The 20,073-nt window shown below is 58.0% G+C and overlaps 3 protein-coding genes across 5 annotated transcripts; 2 read left to right on the forward strand and 1 right to left on the reverse strand.

Annotated features, from left to right (window-relative positions):
- The first annotated feature begins 387 nt into the window (after positions 1–387).
- On the forward strand, positions 388–2,280 carry CCR10 (C-C motif chemokine receptor 10). The gene has a single exon (XM_025987127.2). It carries the CDS (start codon positions 1,100–1,102, stop codon positions 2,111–2,113), a length of 1,014 nt encoding a protein of 337 aa, XP_025842912.2. The 5' UTR covers positions 388–1,099; the 3' UTR covers positions 2,114–2,280.
- A 2,019-nt stretch (positions 2,281–4,299) lies between these two features.
- Positions 4,300–12,780, forward strand: PLEKHH3 (pleckstrin homology, MyTH4 and FERM domain containing H3). Of its 3 annotated transcripts, none has more exons than XR_011999626.1 (13): positions 4,300–4,936; positions 6,905–6,960; positions 7,316–7,395; positions 7,501–7,692; positions 7,778–7,935; positions 8,039–8,159; positions 8,880–9,186; positions 9,745–9,952; positions 10,156–10,292; positions 10,585–10,717; positions 10,906–11,342; positions 11,657–11,848; positions 12,395–12,780. XR_011999626.1 is itself a non-coding variant. In XM_025987017.2 (13 exons), exons 1-13 carry the CDS (start codon positions 4,775–4,777, stop codon positions 12,566–12,568), a joined length of 2,382 nt encoding a protein of 793 aa, XP_025842802.2. In that variant the 5' UTR covers positions 4,300–4,774; the 3' UTR covers positions 12,569–12,780. The 3 variants fall into 3 exon arrangements, 2 of the variants coding, with proteins under 2 accessions (XP_025842802.2, XP_072603234.1); XM_025987017.2 differs by having other exon boundaries at positions 10,906–11,367; XM_072747133.1 differs by having other exon boundaries at positions 10,156–10,283; positions 10,906–11,367.
- A 921-nt stretch (positions 12,781–13,701) lies between these two features.
- On the reverse strand, positions 13,702–18,400 carry LOC112910811 (tubulin gamma-2 chain). The gene is made up of 11 exons (XM_072747134.1): positions 18,064–18,400; positions 17,668–17,780; positions 17,316–17,483; positions 16,938–17,006; positions 16,518–16,597; positions 15,992–16,118; positions 15,298–15,384; positions 15,028–15,177; positions 14,481–14,633; positions 14,227–14,388; positions 13,702–14,102 (listed from the first exon to the last, which is right to left on the reverse strand). The coding sequence occupies exons 1-11, from the start codon at positions 18,110–18,112 to the stop codon at positions 13,905–13,907; spliced, it is 1,356 nt and encodes a 451-aa protein (XP_072603235.1). The 5' UTR covers positions 18,113–18,400; the 3' UTR covers positions 13,702–13,904.
- Between the last annotated feature and the right edge of the window lie 1,673 nt (positions 18,401–20,073).

A 20,073-nucleotide genomic window follows, 5' to 3' on the forward strand; every position in this document is an offset into this window, starting at 1 on the left:
CCCACCGCCCTCTGCGTCCATCTCCCCGCCCCTTCCTTCCTGTCCCGCTAGTTTAACTTCTTTCCTCAGTGGCTATACCTCAGAAACCTGTGTAGCCAGAGATGGAGACCGAGCCCACAAAGCAGGTGGGAGTTGGGGCTGGGGGAAGGGTTATAGAGAGGGAGGGTAAGGCAAAGGGATGGGATTCCTTACCTGGTAACAAGCTTCTGTCATGCTTTGACCTATCAAAAATATCTTGAGCCATCTAGACCTGGGACCTTCCAGATAGATGGGCCTGGTGATGTGAGTCTGGGATTGGGTGATGGGACTAGCCTGAGGGGAATCGAGAGCTAACCGTAGAGGTCGGAGGTCCCAACAAACACCAGAAAACCTGAGCCCCTTGTTATGAGTTCTCTGCAGTATGCCTGCAGTCCAGGGACCCCCTCGGATGCAAAGGCTGCATGTGGGTGTTCTTCCAGGAGAGGGCGCTGCAAACAGAACTGAAGCTCCAAGATTTTTTTTTTTTTTAAGATTTTATTTATTTATTCATGAGAGACAGAGGGGGGCGGGCAGAGACACAGGCAGAGGGAGAAGCAGGCTCCACGCAGGGAACCGAGGTGGGACTCGATCCCGGGTCTCCAGGATCACACCCTGGGCTGAAGGTGGTACTAAAGCGCTGAGCCACCAGGCTGCCCCAAGATTTATTAATAATAGAAACCTTGACCTATGAAGAGCACAGAGGCTTCACATCCATTATTTTCCTTATTTCAAACAACTCTGCCACTTGGACTGGTCAGGATTTCTAATCTCGCCAATACATATTAGGCAACTGAGATCCAGAAAGGTCAAGGTCTGCCAGGAAGCTGGACGCAGAGGCAGAAAGGGTGCAGTGGAAGCCAAGGCTTTGTTGGAGGGTGTGCTAGGAAGACTTTGGGGAAGGGTTTGTATCTTCTTCCTCTATTCTGTTGTCATACCGCAGCTCCCAGCTTGGAAGGTGTGTGTGGGAGGGGAAGGTGTGTGGGAAGCTGTCTCATAAGGTCTCTCTAATTTTGACCCCCCCCCCCAGGTCTCCTGGGGCCCCTACTCTGGGGAAGATGAGGAGGCATACTCAGCAGAGCCGATGCCAGAGCTCTGCCACAAGGCAGATGTCCAGGCCTTCAGTAGGACCTTCCAACCTAGTGTCTCCCTGGTGGTGGCTGCACTGGGCCTGGCTGGCAATGGCCTGGTCCTGGCCACCCACCTGGCAGCCCGACGTGCCGTCCGTTCGCCTACTTCTGCCCACCTGCTCCAGCTGGCCCTGGCCGACCTTCTGCTGGCCCTAACCCTACCCTTTGTCGCAGCCGGGGCTCTGCAGGGCTGGAGTCTCGGAAGTGCCACCTGCCGCGCCATCTCGGGCCTCTACTCGGCCTCCTTCCACGCCGGCTTCCTCTTCCTGGCCTGTATTAGCGCCGATCGCTACGTGGCCATCACGCGGGCCCTCCCCGCTGGACCGAGGCCCTCTGCGCCGGGCCGCGCACACGTGGTCTCAGCCATCGTGTGGCTACTGTCGCTGCTTCTGGCGCTGCCTGCTCTCCTTTTCAGCCAGGACGGGCAGCGGGAAGGCCAGCGACGCTGCCGTCTCATCTTCCCCGAGGGCCTCACGCAGACGGTGAAGGGGGCCAGCGCGGTGGCGCAGGTGGTCCTGGGCTTCGCGCTGCCGCTGGGCGTCATGGCCGCCTGCTACGCGCTCCTGGGCCGCACGCTGCTGGCCGCCAGGGGGCCTGAGCGCCGGCGCGCGCTGCGAGTCGTGGTGGCCCTGGTGGCGGCCTTCGTGGTGCTGCAGCTGCCCTACAGTCTCGCCCTACTCCTGGATACGGCGGACCTCCTGGCTGCCCGCGAGCGGAGCTGCCCGGCCAGCAAGCGCAAGGATCTGGCACTGCTGGTCACCGGAGGGCTGGCCCTGGCCCGCTGCGGCCTCAACCCCGTGCTCTACGCCTTTTTGGGCCTGCGCTTCCGCCAGGACCTGCGGAGGCTGCTGCGCGGTGGGAGCTGCAGCCCAGGGCCTCACCCCCGCGGCCGCTGCCCCCGCAGGCCCCGCCTCTCTTCCTGTTCAGCCCCCACGGAGACCCACAGCGTCTCCTCCTGGGACTACTAGGGCTGCGAACCCGAGGGCAGAGGGCGGGCGGGCTGAGGAAGTGATGCCAGGGAGGGTAGTGGGAAAGGGGAGTAGGTGGGGGAACACCGAGGAGGTAGGGACCTAAAGGAATTGCTTCTGTACTTTGCCACACTAAATTGATAACATGGAAATGAGATGCAACCCAACAACTGTTACTATTTTTGAGTCACGCACTTGGAAGTGATTTGCAGCAGGCCAGTACCAGTGGGTTCCCCCTCCCCCTCCGGTGGAAAGCGCTGAGAGTCCCGGTGGGGGTGCAGAGCTGCTGAGCCTGCTGAAGCTCTAGGCACTGTCACCCCCTCCACCTTCACCCGGTCTCTGCGAACAAGAGGTGAGGTGGGAAAGCTGCCAAGCAAGGAGCGCTGGAGTTCCTCTTGAAGTAGCAGAAGCAAGAGCTTTCTAACAACTACAGTGCTATCCAGTAATGGCTGCCTTAGCAAGCACTGAGTTCCTGGCCTCCGGAATGTTCAGGCCAAGGCTGTTGGGGACTGTGTGTGCCCTTGCATGGTGGAGTGGTAGAGAGGGACAGTGGACAGGCGATTCCCTTTTTGGGTGGGCTCTTGGATTAGATTACCACTCTATGGGCCCTTCTAAGGTGGCAGAAAGAAAAGAAAAAGAAAAGGGTAATTTAAAAAGTTGAGTCTGAGTTTTTCACCACGGAGAAAAACCAAGGAGAGAATTCCAATTTGAAAATTTCCAGAGTCGTTATCAGGGGTGTGGTGGGGCTGGGGGTGACTGCCGTTGTCCATCTTCCCTGGGGACAGAGTCAGAGGAAATGCACGGAGCCTGCCGGAAAGAAAGAGGTTAGACATCGGAAAGAACTTTCCTGCAGGCAAGGGCCTGGGATCCAGTCAGGGAAGAGAGTATGTGGTTTGAATGTCACCATCTCTAGGAGCTCTCAGTGCTGGCCACTGTCATCTGGGGCGGGGGCAAGGCCGTAATGGCCTCTAGAGACGGTCGCATGGACTCCTGGTCTTTGTTTTACACAAGCACGGGAGGCAGGATGGTGTTCACGTGCGACAACTCCCGCAGTTTAATATCCGGTCAGCAAAGCTGCCCCGACCACTCCAGCCTGGAGTCTGGGGACATGGGGCAAGAAGGGCGGGGCGGGGCGGGGCGCGGAGGTCTCAAGGGAGGCGCTGGCCAGACGTCTCCGCCCTGTCCCGCCCCGCCCAGCTCGGGTTAGCCTTCCTTCCTAGAGCCTCCGGCGGCTGAGACCTAAAGCCACCGCCAGCTGGGGACAGGATCCAGGGAAGGCCCGGAGATGGCGCCGATCCTCCAAAGGTCCTACAAGGCAGCCACTGGGGGCCAACCTGGAACCCTCCACCGGAGACCGCGGGAATCGCCGCTGAGTCAGCAACGCACGCGCGCGCCCGCGGGAGCCCTGGCCCCGCCCCGCCCGCGGCCCCGCCCCGCCGGGTCCGTGCTGCGCCTCGCTTAACCCCTTCCCACACAGAACCTCAGCCTATTCGCCCCGCCAGGCCTCCACTCTATTCGAGGGCCGCAGAGTTCTCTTGAATCTTACATCACTCTCCCCACAGGAGTTCAGTGAACTGTGCCGTCGAAACTAGATTTTATTTCCCACCTAGGTCTGCACTTCCCCGAGTCTCTGCCCCAGCTTCTTCACCTTAAAGAGAAGGTGACTCAGACCTAGGAATTGGATTACTCCATCCAGGGGCGGAGGGCCGCCTCTAGAGCTGTCCTGGCGCAGGTAGCCAAAGCTCTTTCCTTTCTCAGGGACCCTGAGACGAGACGGGGGTTCAGAGAGCAGCATTCGGGGCCATCCTCTATGCCCTATGGCCTTGGTTCTCCAAAGCTCCTTCTCCAGAGGGTTTTTAATCTGTTGGGTGGTGAGCCAAGAGTTAAAACAAGGGCATGAAGGCGGGCTTCCGTGACATCACTAGCACTCCGCGTCCGACCTCAGGGACGGGGGCGTGGCTCACATCGCACCGCCCCCTCCCTCCTTATTCCTCTGCTCCTCCCCGCTGTCACCGAGCCAGGGGCACATGATGCAACCCACCGCGGTTTCAGTGGCCTGATTGGTGGCCGCGCCCGGCGCCAGGCACAGGGATTGGGCAGGGGAGGCTGTGACGAAAACTACACCCTGCCCTGTAAAGAAGGGAGGAGAGAAAGAAGAGGGGGGGGGGGGGGCCTTAGAGGGGAGGGGGTTGGGGAGGCGGGGTCCCGGCGCTGTGCTCGCGCCCCTAGCGCGCCAGTCCCGGGGCTGCAGGGAGCGCAGCGCGCGCGGCCCGGGCCCCGGCCACCGGACACCCTACCGGACACGACCCTCCCTGGAGCTTGGACAACTGCCCACCTCGGAGATTGCACCGGACACTGCCCCCCACAGGGCTGGACACTACAACGGACACTACTTCCCAGCTCCGGACATTGCTACCCACCCCCCAGCCCTGGACGCTTTCCCCCTCCCCCTCCGGGGACCCAGACACCGAGCCCCCTGCAGGCTCTAGCAAGCGACCCCTTGCACCCCAGAGCCAGACACTGCCTGCTCCTTGTCCCCCTCTCCCTTCCCTTCATCCCGCCGCATCATTCCCCCGCTGGGGTCGGAGCCCCGCCAGTTTCTCCGACCCCCTGCAGCTCGGCCCGGCTGCCCGCGCCCCCATCCCCCGGCTGCTCGCCCGGATGCCTCTCCCCGGGGGATTGTGGTGGCTTCTCTGCTGCCGTCGAGGCTTTACTCTTCTACACCGGGACTACGGGGACGGCGAGCTTAGCGGGGACGGGGACGAGGACGAGGACGAGGAGACCTTTGAGCTGCGGACCCCGAGTCCAGCGGGCGGCGGGAGGGTAAGTCCCTGGGGGGTTGCAGCCTTGTCTCAATCCCTCTCACTACAGCAGGCCGTCACGTCCGATCCTGCTCCAGACTCCAGCCAAATGCAGTGCTCTGGGCGGACGGGGAAGTGGGAGAGGTTTTTGCCTGGGGGCCAGGAGCCCCCCGGGAGCTTAAGGAGCAGCCCTGCTCGGGATGTGCCTGTGGGCCTCGCGCCGCATGCTGGGCGCTGTCCACCTGCTAGGGGCCCGGAGGCAGGGGAGGCGTCACGCGTGGCCCGACCTGGCCCTGCCTCTCCCTTCCCCGCCGGGCCCGCGTCCCATCCCGTCTCCTTCCGCCTCCGCCAGCGCCGAGGAATGTGGCGAGGCCGGCTGGGCGGCTCGGACGCCTGGGTCCGCTCCGCTCCCAGTTCGTGAGCGCTGAGTGCTGGGGCCAGATGCCGGAGCTCCCGCCGCGGGGACCTGGGAGAGGGGGAGAAGGCATCCTCAGATTGGGGTCCGTGGCAGGGACCCCACGGAGAGGGAGTTGGGGGCCACAACTCTTCGAGGACCCCTCGTCATTACCCTGCCACTCAAGACAGAACTCTCGGCCCTCCCTGGTGAGGCTCCTGGGGAATCCTGAGGGGATGGTGAGGGACACTTGGGTCCCCAGTTTTGTGGAACCTCTCAGTGGGGAAACTGAGGCTCGATTATTCTGGAAGACCTCCCCACTGACGTCCTCTCCTAAATTCCCCTGCACACCAGCAACCAAATTCCCGTGTGCTATGGTCTGGGTCAGGCTCCCATCCCCCGCTCAGGGGTCCCCAGCAGGCCCGGTGGCTTGGTGCCCGGGTGGGGCGGGCTGCGCCGCTGGGGCCGGCGCCAGCACCTGGCGGAGGCGGAGGGCGGATAAATATAGAGGGGGGTGGAGGGAGGGAAGCAGGGGACTGCGATTAGGGGAGTTGGTCTAAGAAAGTGGTCAGCACCTGCCCCCGCGGTGGTGTGGCTAAGAACTCCTCCTGGACCCTCCAGAAAATAGGTGGATCTGTTCCAGGAAGGCGCAGGACCCAGGCATCCCCAAGCTTCCAGACTGGGCAGGGTCAGCTCTGTGAACCAGACATTGCCTCCCTCATGCTCCACCTCTACCCCCCTCCCCCGAGCTTGGGGACAGGTGTCCCTGCCCCCCCCCCACCTCCCCCTCCTGGCTTTAGCAGTCTGGGCGCGATAGGACGATGGCACAGTTCCTGCCTGACCTGGCTCCTGGACTGGTTTTTGGCCTCTCTCAGACCCTAGTCTACTGTTGAAGTTCCAGGGCAGGGGAGAGAAGAGCAAAATCCTGAATTGTACCTCCCCTGGAGAGTGTGTGCCATTTCAGCCTGTCTTTCCTGAGCCCCAGCAAAGGGGGAGGGTCTCTGCCTACCACAGAGTCTCAGGGTTGTCTGTGGGAGGGTATAAGTTCTTGGAGAAAGCCCTATACTGAAAGAGTCCCTCTTCCTTTCATCCACCTCTATGCCCACTACCTACCTGCCTGCCTGCCAGCCAGTAAAGGGGAAATGGGAAGAAGGGAGTGACTTCCAACAAGAAGAGCTTCATCCACCTCTGTCTTTGAAGAGATGGGGAAGCTAGGGCCCAAAGACTGAGAGGATCTGTGAAGGTTCCACAGCCAGTTAGTGATTCAAGTTAGTGGTCAGACTGTTGCTAGAACCAGGGTTTCCCAACTGGACTCCTTGCACAGTGCTCTTTCCACCCTGTCCCGCCCTGACTTAAATCTTCAAAGGGAAACAGAGACAAGGGGGGAGCCTTGCCTTCTTAGCTGGGACTGTTCTGTAGAGACTGGTAAAAGGGGTGATCTGGGGGGCTTCCCCCCCCCCCCCCCCGCTCCCTCACAGTGCTGACCCCACTCCTTGATTCCTCAGTCCCCCAAGCAGCTTGTCCTGGGGGCAGAAGCCCGTGGGCATCCTGTGATGACTGCTCTGATGCTGAGGGCTGCCCCCCCTGTTTCCCCAGGGCCCCCTGGATGTGACACTGACTCAGCCAGTGAGGAGCGGACCGGTCTCAGACAGGTGAGCTGGGCCCCTGCATCTCATGATCTGGAGCCCCCAGCTTGTTCCCGGGACCCCAATTCTCACCGCCTGCCCTCCCGCGGTTGTGCAATAAGGGAGAGGCCTTACGCCGGACGCTGTGGTTTGGCCGGGGTCCCGGGGGGGCGGTCCGACTGGGGGCGCGGGGAGAAAGGGGGGGTCTGGGCTATTTCTGGTGCGAGGTCAGAACGGCCCAGCGATTCCCACAGCCTGGGGGAGGGGTGTCCAGGCCGGGAGCAGACTCCCCTTGCGGTCTGGGGAGCCCCGACTGAGGAGCCCCCTGGAGGCGGGGTGCAGGAGGACAGCCTCGCCCAACCCTCCCTCCCCTCTGGCCCAGGCTGCAGAGCTGGGAGGAGACGCGGAGCCTCATACCGGAGAAGGGGCCTACGGAGGAGGACCCGGACATCGTCGTGAAAGGTGGGGACCCACCTCATTCATGCACTCTGGAGGTTCCAGTCTCAACCCTCAAGGGGCTAATGTCTTCTCCTGCTCATCTCCTTTTTCTCCCTGTCCTCCCCCCAGGTTGGCTGTACCGAGAGCCCCGCGGAGGAGGGGCTCGTCCCTGGCTGCCCCCACGCCGAGCCTGGTTCGTGCTCACCCGGGACTCCCTGGACCAGTTCAGCAGCAGCGGGAAGGGGGCCCGACGCCTAGGGAGCCTCGTGCTCACCAGCCTGTGCTCTGTGACCGGTCCCGAGCGCCGGCCCAAGGAGACCGGTAAGAGACTTGGTGGGGACTCTTGTGCCTCCCTGCACATTGGCCCCAGCCGGTTCTGATTGCCCTCCACGGCCTCTTTCCCTAGGTCTGTGGTCAGTGACGGTGTCTGGCCGGAAGCACAGCGTCCGGCTCTGCTCCCCTCGCCAGGCAGAGGCGGAGCGCTGGGGGGTGGCCTTGCGAGAGGTGATCGCCTCCAAGGCGCCGCTGGAAACCCCTACCCAGCTGCTGCTTAGGGACATTCAGGTGTGAAAGAGGGGATTTTGTGGAGACAGAGGAAGGTGGTGGACTCAGAAGCTTTCTGGGAAGACCTTTTATCCATCCCTGTGACTCCTTCCCTGGCTTCTAGGAGAGTTGTGGGGACCCAGAAGCTGTGGCCCTCATTTACCGGAGGAACCCAATTCTGAGGCACACCAGTGGGGCCTTGTATGCTCCCCTCCTACCCCTGCCCTACAGCGTCAGCGCCCCAGGTGAGTGGTGGCATGGCCCCAGGCCCTTGGATGAGGAATCTGAATGCCTCTCTTGACAGGGACTTAATAGTCCAAAGGGGGCCCAGCCCCTCACTTTTCAAAAGGCTGAGAATGGGAGCTGACTAAACTGGTACGCAGGATGGAAGAGAGAGAAGCCAGCAAAGGAAAATAGTCCCCCTTCGACTACCTTCTCTATGGGTCTCACTCTGACTGCTGATATTCCTTCATGAGTTTTTACACTCTATTCTCCACTATATTCTGAAGACCCTGTTATACTACCTTTACAACTGCTGGAAGAACCAGCATTTTGGGAGAAAGCGTTGGCCCCATGCAGCTATATCTCTTCCCAAAAAGGGATAGTGACTAGTCCAGATCCTAAAACTAGAAGATTAAGGGGAGCTGGGAGAAGAACCCTCCTTTCCTGACTCCTGATAGTGCCCAATTACAGAATCTGGGGTTTGAACCTGTGTTCTTGAGTAAAGCCCTGAAGCTCACCAACTCTGAGTGTAGCCCTAGTGGCTCTGGAGGGGGAGGTGCCTGGGAGGCTCTGTGGGGAGCACTTCTTTCCCTTCACTCTTCCTGTCGTTGGTACTCTCCTTTCCTTGCCATACCCTCCGTCCCCTTATACCCCTCTGACCTTTCCCTGGTTCATGCCTTCCTTCCAGGGCCCAGCTCTGTGTCCCCTCTCCAAACCGTCCCTCCGCCCCCACCCTCCCGCAGGTCCGGGCTACGCACCCTTGCGCGAGGAGGCGGTGCGGCTGTTCCTGGCGCTGCAGGCGCTGGAGGGGGCGCGGCGCCCCGGGCCCCTGATGCAGGGTGTGCTCCAGACCTGCCGGGACCTGCCCGCGCTCCGCGACGAGCTCTTCCTGCAGCTGGCTAAGCAGACCTCGGGCCCCGCAGGCCCCCCTGGGCCCCCAGCTACCCAAGACCCCGCAGCCCTTCGGTACTGGCAGCTCCTCACGTGCATGAGCTGCACCTTCCGGCCTGGGGGAGCTGTACGGGGGCACCTCCTGGGGCATCTGGAGAGGTGAGAGGGGAGGGGTGGTGTAAGGCCAAGGCAGGGGAGCTACAGGCCTGGGAGAGAATAACAGGCCTTGCCAAATTGGCGGGTGGAGAATTTAGAGCCAGAGAAGGGAAGAGACTTGACCGCTGCTAATATGCACAGTGTCTTTGTGGAAATTACAAGGTCATATGCCATTCTTGATCGGAGGAATCACAAAAGGTGCCTCCTCTGGGCAGAGGAATTACGAAGGGCAGCTTTTCCTCCAGGCTGAGGCAGTCCAGCCAGAGCTTTGAGTCTGCAGAGCAGAATGGGGCTGGATTTTGGATGCCAACCGGGAGGAGGATCATGAGGGAAATGGGAAGGGTAAGTTAGGAGAGAGCCGTCAGGACCTTAGAAAGCAATTCAGCTCCATTCAGTGCTCCAAGTGTTAATTTGGAAGAGAACTGGTTGCTACCTTCAAACAACTTAAGAGTTGGAAGGAAGGAAATCCATGAAAAGAAAGAAACGATCAAATAAGGTGCCGACAGGGAGGGGGAGAAGGTAAGCCCTCAGAGCTCTGGTCCTCGGTTTTCCCTGACCCAGGACGGAGCAGGCGCTACCGGACACGGAACTCGCGGAATATGCGCGCTTCATCCGCAAGGCGCTGAGCCGGACGCGTGGCCGCGAGCTGGTGCCTTCGCTGGCAGAGATTTCAGCGCTGAGCCGACGGCAGGAGCTGCTATGCACCGTGCACTGTCCCGGGGCTGGTGCCTGCCCTGTGACCATAGACTCCCACACCACAGCGGGCGAGGTAAGGCCAGAGAAGATCCTTGAAACCTCAACCCCTCCTCCCAGCTTCCCGTGCCCGGCTGATCTGGTGCCTGGGCCCCTAGGTTTGCCCAAGTCTGAGATTCATCATTTGGGTAAGGGGTGTGTGTGGCGGGACTAGGAGACCACTGCAGCTGGGACACCCCGGCGCGGTCTGACTTTCCCCGCGTGCCTTCTCCCCTCCAGGTTGCTCGAGAGCTGGTGGGGAGGCTGGGCTTGGCCCGGAGCCGCAACGCCTTCGCGCTGTACGAGCAGCGAGGGGCCCAGGAGCGAGCCCTGGCTGGGGGTACTCTCGTGGCCGACGTGCTCACCAGGTTTGAGAAGTAAATGTCCAGCCCCAGCCCCGCTCCCCCTTAACCCATCAGCCTTTCGGCTCCGGTCAGTCCCCGTGCAAACGTTTATCGAGCGCCAGCTACTAGCCCTGCACAGTCACGTTTGCTGGTTCACAGGGGGGCCCTGCCTGCGGGCGGTTTGCAGTCCGGTTTCCCGGCGTCCCAAACATCTGGCCCCGCCCCCAGTATGGTCCCGCCCCTCCTCCCACCCCCGCCAGCTGCGGCCAGCGCCTGGGAGCGGGTCCCGCTTCTGCCCTGCATCGAGTCCTTCTCTCTTCTGCAGTTTGGCTGCGGAGGAAGCCGGGGTGGACGACTCGGCCGACTCCGGTTGGAGACTATGTCTGCGTCTTCACGGACCCCTGCACCCTGAGGGGCTGTCCCCAGATGGTCACGAACTGCCTTTCCTCTTTGAGCAGGTGAACATCTCCGGCGTTCACGGCCCCCAAAAGACGCCCCTGAGCCTGAATCCCTCCCTCTCCGGGCCGTCTCATTTAACAGTTACCGCGACCTCGCAGGAGGCTTGACTCGAACCCAGACCTCAGACTTTGCCCCCCGAGGTATTTTCGCCGCCTCTCGGGCGCTGACACCCAGTGCCTCCTCCTAGGCTCACGCTCTGCTGCTGCGCGGCCGGCCGCCCCCGCCCGACGACACGCTGCGCGCCCTGGCGGCGCTGCGTCTGCAGAGCCTGCACCGAGACTTCTCCCCGAGGGCGCCCCTGCCGCGCCTGGACCGCCTGCTGCCACCCCCGGCCCCGCCGCGGGAAGACCCTCCCCGCCCAGTCCCCAGGCCTCCCCCCTCCGCTGCCCTGCTGGCCGGGGCAATCTGGAGCCCGGGCCTGGCCAAGAGGCGGGCGGAGCGGACCCGGCGCGGCGGCGGGGCAGGCGGCACGGCGGGCAGCGTGGCCCGCGAGGGAGGAGGTGGCGCCGGCACGGCGGCTGCTGTGCTGGGCAGCTGGAAGCGGCTACGGGGCATGGGCCGAGCTGAAGCCATGGCTGCCTACCTGGCTCTGGCGGCGCAGTGTCCAGGGTTCGGCGCTGCTCGGTATGACGTTCTGGAGCTGAGCACGGTGAGGGGGAGAAGGGAGAGGGGACTCTGGTGGCCCAAGCCCTACACTTCTGCCCCAGAGCCACAGGCCCCACTGTGGGTCATTTCACTCCCCTGCACCCAGCACAGCTGCCCATCTCAAACCCCAGGAGTCACTGGCCCTTGGGCTCTCACCTCTCCAGAGCCTTAAACCCCTTGCAGTGTGGATCATAGAGAGGACGGGGAAGCCCCCTGCTCACAGCCACTTCCCCGCTAAAAATAATGCCACAGGGCCCCCTCCTTCCACCCTGACTCTACCCATCTGTCTGTAGGAGCCTGGTGGGGGCACTCCACAGAAGCTATGCCTGGGCTTGGGAGCCAAGGCCATGTCCCTCTCCCGGCCCGGTGAGACAGAGCCCATCCACAGTGTCAGCTATGGCCACGTGGCCGCCTGCCAGCTAATGGGCCCCCACACCCTGGCACTGAGGGTGGGAGAGAGCCAGCTCCTCCTGCAGAGTCCCCAGGTGAGTGGGAAGAGGGTGTGGAAGGAGGAAGGGAAGGAAAGGATGTCAAGAAACATTTTATTAAACACAGCATGGGCCAGGTACAGCTCTAGGCGCCAAAGATCCAGTAGTGATCAAAGACAAGCTCAAGGACTTTACATTAGAACAGGAGTGTCAGACACTAAATAAGGAATCAAAAACTATATAAGATTATAAATGCTACCAAGGAAAGGGGAATGTGACACAAAGTGTGGGAGTGGGGGGTGTCATAGCATTAGGTAGGACAGTCAGGAAAGGATACTCAGGTGACATTTAGGCTAGCCACAGAAAGATCTGGGGGAACAGCATTCCAGGTAGAGGATATTGCAGGTGTAAAGGCCCTGAGATGACAATCGCATCTTAGAGCAGAAAGACACAGGTGTGACTGGTGCAGAGTGAGTGAGGGAGAGCACGGTGTCGAGGAGGGAAAGGTGGCAGGGGGTGCAGCTCTTGTAAGGTGAGGAGCCTGGGTGAAGGATGAGACAAAGGAGAATCCCACGGCCCCTACTGCTCTCTGCCCTCTCTTAGGTGGAAGAGATCATGCAGCTGGTGAATGCCTACTTGCCCAATCCCTCCCCCGAGAGGCCCTGCAGCAGCCCTTCTCCATGCCAAGACCTGCCAGACACCTCCCCTCCCAGCCAGCGCCCGGGCCTGGACGAGCCCCAGGGACAGTCTGGCTGTTTGGGGCAGCTGCAGCACTGAGCCGGCCAAGAGGTCATGACCTCCCTTCTGCCTCCAGCCTGGCCCCGGACTGCTCTGAGATTTGAGGGAACCATGGACCCTTTGGCCCTGCAGGGACAGGGCACACCCCACACCCAAGGGCTACAATGGGTGCAGACAATTTTCTAGTTTGTTTCTTAATTTATTTGTAGAAGAGAAGCAAAAAAAAAAAAAAAAATCCTTATTTACACAAACTCTTCCTGTGGGAGTGTTGTCCGTGGGACAAGTTAGAGCCCCATAGCTCAGAGCTCCACCCCTGGGGACGCCCACACTCTGGGCTTTTACCAGCACTGAGGGGAGTCTGGACACCACAGGGCTCCACCCTCCTTGACCTTCTGGATTTAACCTCCTCCTAGCCAGCAGGCTGCCACAGGGTGCTGGGTGGGGCAGGCAACAGGGCAGTTTTGGAAGCTGGCAATTACTCACACTCACTTCTCCATTGAGTGGCATAGGGGTGGCCTCTTGGCGTCCCTGAGGCCGGAAGGCAATGAGTCACCAGGATCAGCACTACCCAGTTCCTACCCTGCTACCCTGGTGTCCAGCTTCTGGGCCCTGGTTGGGTCCATTACTGCTCTGGGTCTGGAATGGAGAGAAGCTTGGGGCAGGATCAGACCCAAGAACTTCTTTGGCACAGATAAACACCTTATCGGGATGGGCTCAGCCCTACTCCTGAGTTCTGCTCCTGCTTTATCAAGTTAGCTTGAGTCGGGTTGCGTTCCTAAGGACCTGATGGCCTTGGGCTCTGGGAATCCAGAGTCCCAGGTTTCCTGACATGTTCAGAATGCTGCAGGCCCTCCTGCACTAGCCCCCACAGGCTGTTCCCTGAGTGGAAGAGTCTGGGGCAATACTGATCCACCCTGGGGCAGGAGCTTAGGCACTGAGAACAGAGCAGACCTCAGCAACCCTCTGTAATCTTGCAAGGTAGGGCTGACTCCAGCAAAGCAGCCTAGTTCTAGGCAAGTACGCTGATGAGACCAGTGACCGCACTAAGACATGGACTAGTGGGAAGAACCTAGAGTATGTAAAGGCCACGTGTCTGGGAACTGCGAGGGAAGATGGATCACCCCCCATATTCACAGACCAAGCCCTAACTATATCTATAACTGAGCCCTGACTGTATTCACCACAAATCTTTATTACTTTATTAGAGCTAAACAAGCATATCAAGGGTCAGGGCAGAGAAGGGAGGAAGTAGGGCCAGCTCCTGGGCCAGAGATGAATCTAGAAAGGTTTCTGGTGAGGGGAATTTGGGTCACAGGGACCAGGCATTATGGGAACTATGCTTATTGTCTAGGGGAAGTAAGTGGTGGGGAGGAAGTCACTGCTCCTGGGTTCCCCAGGAGATGTAGTCTGGCCGTGTGGCCGCATGGTATTCGTCGATGAGTTCCTGCACAACCTCTCTCGAGGTGTCCAGCTCGTCAAAGTTCTCCTTGAAGATGTCCTCCTTGCGGAACTGCTCCAGGAAGGCCTCCCGCTTCCGCAGCTTGTCATATTGTTGGCAGGAACTTTCAAAGAGCTGAAAAAGATAGAAATCTCCAGGATGGAAACCAGTGAGAGATAAAGGGCTGGAATGGAATGGGGCAGAATGATAAGAGTGGCTAGTGGAACAGAGTCGTCAAAGACCAGGAGATTAGGCTCACCGAGGAGATGCTGGTGTGGTTGGCCATCATGAGCCCACTGACCCGGTGGGCCGAAGGCAGGTAGGGAGACTTCCTTGACAGGGCCACCTGGATGCTGGCAGGGCCCCAGGGGATGAAGTTGGCCAGCTTCCGTTCCCGGATCCTCTGCAGACTCTTGTGCACCTGGCGGGGAGGGGGGTGGACACAGCAGTGGTGGTGGTAGCCTCTCCTCTACCCTGTGGGTTCTGGGGGTGGCACGAAGGGGCCTCACCTACCTGGGTGGGGTCCACCTCCCCCTGGATGATGTTGAGGATGGCGATGTAGCAGTGGTTGGTCTGGCGATCCCGGCCTGTGGACACCATCACGTTCTTGGGCTGCAGCAACCGCCTCATGACATCCAGGACTGTGGTCTTCCTCACGCTGGCCACCTGAAGGGAGAGGAGGCCACAGGGACCAGACCAGCACTCAGGGCACAGTCAGTGCCTGACTCCACCAGACTCAGGCTAATTGTTCTCCTTGGGAAGTATCCCGAGATTCAGGTCTACACTGAGCCTCTGCTGTGGGACCAGGAACCTTAGCCATCCCCAGCTCAGCAAGGTCAGCCTCCCCTGACCCCTACCCCTTCCCCGCTGACCCTGGGTGCAGGATCATCAGCAGACCCCACAGAGCCCGAGCCCTGCAGGGAGCCAGAGGCAGAGGGAAGAGGAGAGCAAGTCAGCTTGAAGCTGGACAGTCTGTGCCAGTCCCAGAGCACAGAGCCTCCCTCCGGGGGCAGCAGGGGGAGGGAAAGGCTAGGGTGGGGGCTGCTGGGGTTGCTCCTACCGACTGGTCCGTGGTGAGCGGGGTGTAGCCAGTCATGAGGAAGTGGAGTCGAGGAGTGGGAATGAGCGAGGCAATGAGGCCGATGAGGTCGTTGTTCATGTAGCCGGGGTAGCGCAGGGTGGTGGTGCTGGCCGACATGATGGTGGACACCTGGGGACAGCAGTGCCACAGCATGGGCCTTGGCCTGGGGGGGGGGTGGGGCTCCCTTCCTGAGGTGGCACTCCAACAAGGAGGGGTTCCAGCCCAGCGAGTCCAGGAGTGGGGGCTCACCAGCTGGTTGATCTGGGAGAAGGACGGGTTCTGGATGTGCAGGCGGTCTGTGGCGATCCGGTTCAGGGCTGTGTTGTCCAGCACCACCTGGGGGGGGGGGGGACAGAAGAGGGTCACGGCACCTCTTTGAGGAGAAAGGGGGCAGAGAGATAAGTTATTAGCTTAGCCCTCTCTCAACTCCAAAATCAGGAAGTAGATGTGTTAACTTAAAAAGGAAAATACTGTCCCTGGGGCATCACAAGACACTTTTCTACCATCCAGTAAACAAATTTCATTATCCTCATGCGCCATGCACTGTGCCTGGCTCTGGAGATACCATGGAGAATTAAACAGCATGGTCTGTCCCTCTCACCAGGTCTATAGAAAAGTATAGTCTGAAATATGCACAAAGGAATTTGACCTTTGAATGGGTGGTCAGGGAAGGTTTGACTAAGAAAGTGACCCTTGGGCTGAGAATTTAAGCATGAGTAGGCATTAAATAGGCTAACTGGGGACATATGTCAAGGAGTGTACACTTTCTTGAGAGCGTTACTGTCTAAAGGGGTCAAGTCCTAAGTTCATAATTTGGGCCACTGGGTATGGCTTTGACGGTCCTCTGTTCTCTGGGCAGGGGCTTGGGAAAGGCAGGGTGTCCATTTCTCACTGGTTTGAGGAGGTGGACCAAAGCCCCTCCACTCCCTTCTCCGGTGCTCACCACACAATCTGCGTTCTGAGTCAGCCTCTTGAGTGTGAGCAGGGAGTTGTAGGGCTGGACCACCACATCGCTCATCTCGTCCTGGTTGGGAAACACTGAGTATGTCTGCACTAGCTTCTTGGGGTACCTGGGGTTGAAGAAGAGGGAAAGGGGAACGTGACACAGTGAATTGGAAGGACTCCCATCACCACCCATTTTGATCACAGGGCATTCCTTTCCAAGTGCCATGAAACTCTTGGTACAAAAGGGGGGTGAAGGCAGAATTGAGTGTTCAGAGCCCAGGCGCCAGAAAGAATAAAATTAAAGCATCAAAACCACCAAACCCTGTAGTCCCTTCTCTCCCTAAGTAAACCCCCTCGTGGGAGTTACTGTTCCTAAGATGTTCCCTGGATGGCCAGGCTCTGTTCCTACCAATAACTCAAAGCAACAGTGCCAGGCCTTCCAGTCCAAGAGAAAAAAGTGACAAAAAGGAAAGACCTTACCCAGGCAACCAGGGCTAATGCCCTCTCCCCAAACACAGGCTTACCTGTCATTCAGTCGTTCGAGAAGATAGGAGCCTAGGCCAGAACCCGTCCCCCCAGCAATGGAATGACACAGCACAAAGCCCTGCATGGGGAGGGATGGAGAGGCAGTCTCCAGGGATGTGTGGGAGAGGCTTCAGGCTGGTCTCATTCCCCACTCCCAACACACTCAGGTCTCTAGGCTTCTTCTGCGTCCATCCAGGCTGACGCTCCTTAGGAAAGAAGACTCATGCCTAAGGAGCTGATGCTATCCAGATTAGGATCTCTTTGAGGACAAGTACTGTACCTCACTATCTCACATATGATACTCAAAAAAATTAGTCTTGAATAGAATCGCCCCCATCACACCACCTGTTCAGGCTACCTCCTGACCTTTCCTTGGCACTTTTCAGCCCTGTTTTTCCTTCAGCAGGATAGTGTCTCACCTCTAAGCTGTCACTTCCATCGGCTTCTCGGTCGATGATGTCAAAAATGTCTTCATGGATTTTCTCACCCTGTATAGAGACATGGGAGGGAGAGTCAAAATGAAGGTTCTGGGGAGTATCTTTTCAGTACCAAGAACCCTACCCTGGCACACCACTGCCACCATCAAGCAAAGCTTCAGCTGTGACCTTCAAACCTAAAAAGCGACTTTTCAAATGATTTGCAGTTTACATAAACCTCTCCCTGGCTGTCCCTCCTGTCAGGTTATCCCTTTGTCTCTTATTATTGTCAATCTGGTCTGGTCAAATCTCCAGGCTGCCTGAGCCTGCCTTGCCCTGGGGAGGGAACATCAGGGGTTTCTGGGATGGCCACCCAGATACCTGTGAGAATCCACTGGCCCAATTGTTGCCAGCTCCTCCTCCATGCTCTGACAGGTAGATGTTCTCTGGGTTGTAGAGCTTGGCATAGGGGGAGTTGAGGATGGAGTGGATCACCCGTGGCTCGAGGTCCAGCAGCACTGCCCTGGGGATGTAGTGCTCATCGTCTGCCTGTCAAGGGGAACCCAGGAGGGGGGCCGAGTCAGCAAAGGCCCAGTCCTCCATCCTCCCAACTCTGGCTCCTGCCTGCCCTCCCTCCTCAAGCCAGTCACCCTGGCTCCTCTGCCCAGCGGATTTCCCGGTACCAGGCCGCTGCCCTTCCCTACAGGCCCCCTGGCCAAGTCGCTAGGGGCACCTGGTAGAAAAAGACGTCCTTGCGGTCAGTGCCCTCGGTGGCGAACTCCTCCACGATGCCCTCGGGGCTGATACCATGCTCGGCGCACAGCTGTTTCCAGAACTCGAACCCAACTGGGGGATGGGGAGAGATGCCTGGGTCTCCTAGTCAGAAGGCCTCAGGAGCCCAGGGTCAGGCTCAGAGGCTGGCACATTCAGAGGCTGGACCCAAGACACCTGGTCTGGGAGCTGTCACAGCCCAGGCGCGGCTCTCCATCTGGGGGCGTGTTCATCATGCGCAATAGGGCAAGGGGTTCATGGAAGGGAAAGGGGACCTGGAGGATGCCAAGCACTGGGTGGGGCCCGAAGGGGCAGAACTGGAGACTGGAAGGGGCCCGGCGCTCGCTCGCTCGCTCACTCTGGTTGCCGCACTGGCCCAGCTGCAGGGTGATGATCTCCCGGGGCATCGCTCTTCAGACGTGGGCTCGCCAGCCCGGCCCGGCGGGAGTCACGGCGGAGACGAATGCCTGGCAGCCGGGCTCGCAGGACGTGGGGAGCGCGCGCTCTCTTCGTCTTTTGACTCGGGGACTCGGTCTGCGCGTGTGCAGTGCGGGCCTCCCTGCTGCTGCCGGGCTGGGGAGCCCAACCTGGACATCATTTCCCCCACAACACTTACAGCTGGAATTCGGCACAGGCGCAGTGCGAGGCCACGCCCCCTTCTGCCCCCCCCCCCAGCTCCGCGCCTGCGCAGTGAGACTAGTTGGGGCTGCGGGGGTAGGGACCCGGGTGTGGGGGCGGGGAGGGGAGGTCCAGGTGTACCGGGCAGCTGGGCGTTGCAGGTAGGTGAGCGGGTTGGTGGCTCTTTTGGACAGAGGGGCTGACTTTAAGCCAGTCTTTTTTTCAATTTTCAATTTCTATTTTTAAATTAAGTATACTTAACATAAAATTTATCATTTTAATAGTTTTTCATTGTACAGTGGTGTGGCGTAGTGTACATTCACACTGTTCCGTCACCATCACTGTCATTCATCCTCAGAACTTTCTCACCTTTGCAAACTGAAACCCTGTACCATTAAAATAGTAACTCTCCATTCTCATCCCCATCAACATCCTACTTTCTATCTCTATGATTTGGACCAGGCATCTTATATAAGTGGGGATTATATAGTATTTGTCCTTTTGTGTTTAACTTATTTCACTTAGCATAATGTCCTCAAGTAACTTCATGTTGTAGTATGTGTCAGAATTTCATTCCTTTTTAAGGATGTATAATATTCCATTATATGTATATGCCACATTTTGTGTTTATCCATTCATCTGTAGATGGACCCTGGGGTTGCCTCCACCTATTGACTTTTGTGAATAATTCTGCCCTTGAACATGATTGTACAAAGAAGTTTTGAGTCTCTGCTTTTAGTTATTCGTTATTCTCCGTATTCACCCAGAAGCAGAATTGCTGGATCATATGGTAACTCTATGTTTAATTTTTTGAGGAATTGCTGCACCATTTTCTATAATGGCAGCACTATTTTACATTCCCACCAACAATGCACAAGGGTTCCAATTTCTCCACATTCTCACCAACATTTGTTTCTTTTTATTTATTTTTTGTTTTGTTTTTTATAATAGCCATCTTAATGAGTGTGAAGTGGTATTCTCTCTCTCTTTTTTTTTTTTTTTGAAGTGGTGTTCTCATTGTGGTTTCTATTTTATTTTGTTAAATTCATTTAAAGATTATTTGAGAGATAGAGCAGGGCAGGGAGGTGCAGAGGGAGGGGGAGAGAATCTCAAGCAGACTCCTTTTTGTTTATTTTAAGATTTTATTTATTTATTCATGAGAGACATAGAGAGAGAGAGAGGCAGAGACATAGGCAGAGGGAGAAGTAGGCTCCCTGCAAGAAACCCAATGTGGGACTCGATCCCAGACCCCGAGATCATGCCCTGAGCTGAAGGCAGACGCTCAACTGCTGAGCCACCCCGGTGTCCCTCTAGCAGACTCCTTGATGAGCGTGGAGCCCAAAACAGGACTCAATCCCAGGGTTTGATCCCATGATCCTGAGATCATGACCTGAGCCAAAATCAAGAGTCTGATGCTTAACCGACTGAACCACCCAGACGCCCCTCTGTTTTATTTTAAATTACTGAAAAATTTAAATATACAAGAATGATTTTTTATTATATGGTTTTTGTTTTGAAATTTTATGTAAATGGTATCAGTATACTATTGTAACCTGCTTTTTTTTTTATCCGACATTAGATTTTTGTGATTTAGCAATGTTGATACATATAGATTTATTTCATTGTTTTTAACTGCTTTATAGTATTTCATTGGATGAATAAAATTGTATACTCTATTCCCACATAGAGGTGATTAGATCATTTGTAGTTATCCCCTGTTACATAGAAGGAATACAGGATTGGTCACTTC

The sequence above is a fragment of the Vulpes vulpes genome, chromosome 2, assembly GCF_048418805.1.
Source record: "Vulpes vulpes isolate BD-2025 chromosome 2, VulVul3, whole genome shotgun sequence".
NCBI classification, from domain to species: domain Eukaryota; kingdom Metazoa; phylum Chordata; class Mammalia; order Carnivora; family Canidae; genus Vulpes; species Vulpes vulpes.